The 7,597-nt window shown below is 41.7% G+C and overlaps 1 protein-coding gene across 4 annotated transcripts in view; it reads right to left on the reverse strand.

The window, feature by feature from the left end:
- LOC113568279 (dolichyl-diphosphooligosaccharide--protein glycosyltransferase subunit STT3B-like) overlaps positions 1–7,597 on the reverse strand; it is a 108,696-nt gene that overhangs the window by 9,356 nt on the left and 91,743 nt on the right. For all 4 annotated transcript variants that reach the window (XM_035523306.1, XM_035523303.1, XM_035523313.1 and 1 more), the window contains exons 10-11: positions 3,614–3,825; positions 997–1,184 (exon numbers count right to left, since the gene is read on the reverse strand). In XM_035523306.1, coding sequence (XP_035379199.1) covers positions 997–1,184; positions 3,614–3,825 — 400 coding nt within the window. The remainder of the gene's footprint in view (positions 1–996; positions 1,185–3,613; positions 3,826–7,597) is intronic.

The following is a 7,597-nucleotide window of genomic DNA, read 5'->3' on the forward strand; positions in this document are numbered from 1 at the left end:
TATTTCATGGTTGTATCTTCCTTCATTAGTATTCAGTTTTGAATAGAAAACCCTACAACCCATCCAACACCTACTAAGAAGCTTGTTTGTTGTATTTGCTTGTTGTTTTTTCTATATTTCCACTTTACCCATAACTCCACCTAATCTATATCTCCACCTTACCCATAACTCCACCTTACCTGTATCTCCACTTTATCTGTAACTCCACCTTACCTATAACTCAACCTAATCTATATCTCCACCTTACCTGTAACTCCACCTTCCAATGACAGAAACAAGAACATTAATCCAGTCCAGAACACATGCAGCAGATACTGGCTGTCTTCTAATTACCTCAGCCTGGACTTCCCAGTGATCACTGGAGATGCTTCACTAGCAAATGGCAGGAAAATAAGTGTAAACAAATAATGTGATACCATTTTAGTTCTGGAACAAGGTCACACCCCAAGCAGTGGGCACGCCCCAAGCAGCAGGCACGCCCCATACAGCGGGCACGCCCCAAACAGTTGCATCGTTTGTCCTCTGAGAGAAAAGTGCTGCTCTTTTCTGAACACCTCGTGTTATACAGGATCTGTAATGACTTAAGAGACTGAAGAACAACAGCTTCATGAGACTTCACCTTCACTTCCAACTGCTTACAGAGCTCGCCCCCGCTTGTAGTAAGCCACGCCTATTTATCTTAAGCCACTCCCACTTGTCCTAAGCCACTCCTACTTGCCTTAATATATGTAATTCACACACAACAGCACTGAAATTGAGTAATAGTTCATGAAAAGGCTGATTTTGTCCTGGATCTGTGTGTAATGTGAGTGGCATCTCTAAAACACTTCAGGAAACATGCTAACCCTAGATGAGTGGGAACCCACGACGTGCTTCTCCAACCTCCAGATGTGTTGAAGCTCGCCCAGAGCACAGCAGTCCTCATCCTTAGCAGGTTCATCCCTGTGCTCAGATGAGGCAGACCTGCTCACCCAGGTGCAGTGTGTGTGTCCTTACCCATCGTGGTTATAAGAGGCCAGTACCACACTGGGGCTGGAGTAGGCGTTGCTGGTCACCCAGGTGCAGTGCACGGCAAACATGAGCAGTAACATGAGCATTAGCATGGTGACGACACTCTTAATGTTGGAGCCTAAGCCGTCCTCCAACTTGTCCTGCTCGGAGACATGCTTACGGACCTTACCGGCCTAAAACACACACACACACACACACACACACACACACACACACACACACACACACACACACACACACGTACACACACACACGTACGTACACACACACACACACACACACACACATACGTACACACACACACACACACACACAAACACACACACACACGTACACACACACACACACACGCACGTACACAAACACACACACACATATATACGTACGTACACACACAAACACACACACACATATACGTACGTACACACACACACACACACACACACACACGTACGTACACACACAAACACACGTACGTACACACACAAACACACACGTACGTACACACACACACGCAAACACACACACACGTACGTACACACACACACACACGTACGTACACACACACACACACGTACGTACACAGACACACACGTACGTACACACACACACACACACACACACGTACGTACACACACACACACACACACGTACGTACACACACACACACACACACGTACGTACACACACACACACACACACACACACGTACGTACACACACACACGTACGTACACACACACACACACACGTACGTACACACACACACACACACATACGTACACACACACACACACACACACACATACGTACACACACAAGTACGTACACACACACACACAAACACACACACACGTACGTACACACACACACACACACACGTATGTATGCACACACACACACGCACATACGTACACACACAAACACACGTACGTACACACACAAACACACATTGCTGTAATCACCTCTGGCCAGCAGGTGGAGATGTTTATTCTTAACTAAAAAAACAAAAACATATTGTTGTTTAATCAAGTTTCAGTGTAATGTACAGAAATAAACAGTTCAAAGTACAAGAGAACAGAGATTTACTAAACAATGAAATAGTTTAAACATGATTCATGTTCATGGTGACTTATACATTTGCTGATAGTGGGATTTTGGCATGGGGCATCTCTGAATATTCTGGATTTCAATTCTGTTTCTGTGATAAGTGAACTTCACTCAGACCCTGTCAAAAATGAGTCAGGAATGAGCCCCAGGACCAGGGTGTTGTAATGGGGTGGAGTTATAGGGTGGAGTTATATTATTATGGGTGAAACTATGGGGTGGAGTTATGTTATGGGGCAGAATTATATTGTGGTGGAGTTATATTATGGTTTGGAGTTATAAACACTGTTCACCCAGGTTAAAACTACTACTGTTAGCTGTTTAGTTGATTTAATTCACTGTTGTGTAGTGTTTAATTGATATAATTCACCATTCATTGCTGTAAAAATTCATAATCCTGCTACAAATTCTAAGTATAAATGAGAAAGCATACTATTTCTGTACAGTATAAGAGCATTTACACTGCTATAGTATTTTCCCCAGCATAACCTTTTATCCTAATAGCAATGAAGCTAATAATGTTCAGCCTTTAACAATGAAGCTATAATGAAGCTAATAGTCTTTTAGTAAGTTGTTGAACACTGTTATGGTGTTTTAGCAAAGAAAAAAAGGATTTTGGACACTGTGGAGATGTCTAGGACACAAAGTGGTAAATACTGTGTAGGTACTTAGTAATTTCATGTATATGCTCAAAATTCTTACATTTATTAGACAAGGCCCTGGTGAATCAAGAAATGTAGAGCATGAGTGAAAATAAATCTGCAGCATCCAAATACACATTATAAACCCCCAAAATAAATGGCACTTTTTTGGGGGGTTTTTTTGTTTTTTTTGTTTACATTTTCTTCTGTATTAGATGAGCACAAATAGAATCTAAATGATGTACAAATAAGCCTGGATGTGAATGGATGTCTAGTCCCAAGTGTCTAGTCAATTTGAATCTTGAAGGATCACTGTGCTATGTGTACAATTTCAGATAACTAGTGTTAACGTGAACAAGTACAAATTAAAAAATTATCTTAAAACTGGAGGTGCATGTAGGGGTTAATTAGTGTTTAATTTATCCAGTTAACTGTTGAGTAGTGTTTAACTGATCTAATTCACTGTTAAGTAGTGTTTAACTGATCTAATTTACTGTTGAGTAGTGTTTAACTGATCTAATTCACTGTTAAGTAGTGGTAGTGTTTAATTGATCTAATTCACTGTTGAGTAGTGTTTGATCTAATTCACTGTTAAGTAGTGTTTATTTGATCTAATTCACTGATGAGTAGTGTTTAATTGATCTAATTCACTGTTGAGTAGTGTTTAATTGATCTAATTCACTGTTGAGTAGTGTTTAATTGATCTAATTCACTGTAGTGTTTTGTGACTTGAGAGATGTAAGTAAATAGATGTATTAGTTGCAAATGAGATTCAAAAGTTTTTGTTTAGTGTTGATACATCTTCAAAAACATAAATGTGTGTGTGTGTTTCTGGAGATCAGTATCATTCTTCACCTTATCATATAGATTTCCAGAATTCCTCCTGTCATCATCATCACTGCTATCATCTGCTGGCGGGTTGTCCCGCTTCATGTCATCGCTGAGGTAACGCTCGAAGATGCTGGAGAAGGCGATGGCAGACAGCATGCAGACGACAGGTGTGAGCGTCAGCATGAGACGCACCATCACGCCCGCAAAGTACACTGCACTGATGGCATAGAGGGCCACTGGGGGGCAGGAGAGAGCACACACACACACACACACACACACACACACACACACACACACACACACACACACACACACACACACACACACACATATATATATATACATATATAAATACACACACATATATATACATATATAAACACACACACACACACACACACATATATATACATACATATATAAATACATATATATATATATATATACATACACACACACACACACACACACACACCAGAACACACCCACACAAATGCATAAATACACACAAACACACACCCACACCCACACACCAGAACAAACCCACACACATGCATAAATACTCCAGAACACACACACCACACACACATATATAAATACAGTAGAACACACACAAACACACCCACACACATGCACACACACACACACACACACACACATATATAAATACACCAGAACACACACAAACACACCCACACACATGCACAAATACAACAGAACACACACACATATGTAAACACACCAGAACACACCCACCCACACACACACACATATAAATACACCAGAACACACACACACACACACACATATAAATACACCAGAACACACACACACACACACACACACACACACACACAACCACACCCACACATATATAAATACACCCACGCACACACATATATAAATACACACACCTACACACACACACCCACAACACACACATATAAATACACACCCACACACACACATAAATACACACCCACACACATATATAAATACACACCCACACCCACACCAGAACACACCCACACAAATGCATAAATACACACATACACACACCCACACCCACACACATGCATAAATACACCAGAACACACACCCACACCACACCCACACACATGCATAAATACAAACGAACACACACACACATAAAAACACATCAGAACACACCCACACACATGCATAAATACACCAGAACACACACACACACACACACACACACACACATATATAAATACACCAGAACACACACAAACACACCCACACACATGCACAAATACAACAGAACACACACACGTATGTAAACACACCAGAACACACCCACACACACATATAAATACACCAGAACACACACACACACACACACATATATAAATACACCAGAACACACACAAACACACCCACACACATGCACAAATACAACAGAACACACACACGTATGTAAACACACCAGAACACACCCACACACACATATAAATACACCAGAACACACACACACACACGTATAAATACACCAGAACACACACACACACACACAAATACATTAAAACATCTTCATAAGACCCTTTTGATAATAAAGATTTTAAAGCTGCCCGATAAAGTCCATCAGGTGGTGCTGGTGAGCCACTATGTTGTACTGTAGACACGCCAGTGACACAGTGAGAGACCGAGAGGCAGACAGGTGTATCTTCACCTCTGTCTAACCTCTACATCTCAAGGCTCTTAGGCTCTTTATTCTTACTAGCGACAAAACTGAAACGGCACATTCCACAGATCCAGGAAAAGTTTGAACCATGTTCCTACGCTCTCCTATTGCAAAGATATTAATAAAACCATCGAGAAACATCACAGTGTGTGTTACACTGCATCAGGTTGAAATCCCCTCTGAAGACCCGAGCAGGGCGGTGGTGTAGTTCAGGGAGGTGCCACCCCCTTTCACAGGAAGTCTCTACCTCGTGGGGACTCTGAGACTGACACTTTGGACACTTCCTCGTACTCTGCAGCTGATCTTACCGAACACACACACTCAATGTTTTCTTACTGGATACGCACTCTACGTTGTTCTTACTGAACACACAATTTTACAGAAAACACACTCAACGAAGTTCTCACCGAACACACACTTGATGTTGTCTCACGCCAACACCACTGTTATGGCATACGAGCCGTTACTGCTCTGTTTATCAGCTTTTCCTTGGACTGAAGTACATTATACCTGGAAACTAGCAACTTCCACTAGACATCGAAAACTATTTTATCATCACAAACTACATCCAAAGAACTACCAACTACTGTCGTTAGTGATAGTTTTATCTCTGAGAAGTGTAGATTAATTGCTTGTCTGACCACGAAGATTCTAGCGCTGTGCGTCCAGATCTTAGAAAGTGTTCAACCTATCAAGGAATTAGAAGTACAAGCTCTGGATGCCTTAGGGGAAGTTAGCAAGCCCTCAACGCCGGCACTACAGCCTTCGCGGGGCGAATGGGAAATAGTCGAGCTTTGACTAACCGCTAATAAGATCTGTTTATTGGGGACTTTATTTTGTGACACGTGAAATTAACTATGCCTTCATGGACACGAGCAGCAGTAGTCAGCTGTATACCAGGGGCCAGGGTGCCGGACATTGCAGGTAATGTTAAGGTCTTAGGCAAGCATAGGTTTTCTAAGATAGTTATTCATGTAGGAGCCAACGATATACGCCTTCGCCAGTCAGAGATTACTAAAAATAATACTGAAGAGGTGTGTCAATTAGCGAAGGTGATGTCCCATGCTGTAGTATGCTCTGGTCCCATCCCAATGTGGCATGGCAATATAACGTACAGCGGGTTATCTTCACTGAACTGCTGGATGTCCAAGTGGTGCTCACAAAACAATGTGGGGATTATAAATTGGAACACATTCGAGGGCAAGCCTGGCCGTTTAGTGTGCGATGTTATCCTACTAGGGAGGACACTACTCTCCTTTCCTGTAACATAAGCCATAGTCTCAGGACAGATCTAGTTAATCTATGACCATCCACAGCGGAGGCCAGGCAGCACACAAAGAGGCTAAACCAACCGTCTGCCGGACGCTATGTGACGTCACCTGTTCCCCGAGCTAAGCAGAAATGCAGAAAACTAAGAAAAACATGCCTTAACATAATTAGTATTCAAGTAACTGATTCACATAACACTGCCTGCACTTTTTATCTAGAGCTGGGTTTACTAAATGTTAGATCCCTAACATCTAAACACTCATGATAAATGAAATCCTAACAGATCATAGATGTAATGTACTTTGCCTAACAGAAAGCTGGATCAAGCCAAATGAGTACATAGCTTTAAATGAAGTGTGTCCTTTTGGCTACAGCTATGTACACCGCCCTCGTCTAACCGGCCGTGGAGGCGGCATTGCAGTTATTTATACTGACACATTAGGCATAAACAGGAAAGCTGGTTATGATTTTGAGTGCTTTGAAATGATTTTTACTAGCATAAGTGATACAGTGACAAGAAGCCCACCCAGCCTCTTCCTCTATTCGGTATCTACAGGCCACCACGAACCTATGCAGAATTTATTAAGGAATTTGCAGATTTCCTCTCTAATCTAGTCACATTAGTTGAAATAGCCATTATTGTTAGTGATTTCAATATTCACTTTGATAGTGCCCAAGACCCTCTGAGATCGGCCTTTAGTTCTATATTAGAATCAATTGGTGTCACCCAATGTATAAGAGAACCCACACACTCTGGTGGACATGCATTTGATTTAGTACTGACATACGGTGTAGCCATAGAGAACATAGTTATACTACCCCAGTCAGATGCCATCTCAGACCATTCCCTCATTTCATTTGAACTACGTATGAGCCAAAATATAGTAACCTCGCCTCGCTATCATACCAGTTGCAAGATCAGCCACTGCACGTAGATTTATTGGGAATCTCCCAGACTTTTCAACTAGGATACCCTCAATTAACTAGGAGAGCCTTCTCAAGTATAGAAAAGCACTTATCACCGCTCGAACATC

This window comes from Electrophorus electricus, chromosome 2 (assembly GCF_013358815.1).
Source record: "Electrophorus electricus isolate fEleEle1 chromosome 2, fEleEle1.pri, whole genome shotgun sequence".
In the NCBI taxonomy this organism is placed as follows: Eukaryota; Metazoa; Chordata; class Actinopteri; order Gymnotiformes; family Gymnotidae; genus Electrophorus; species Electrophorus electricus.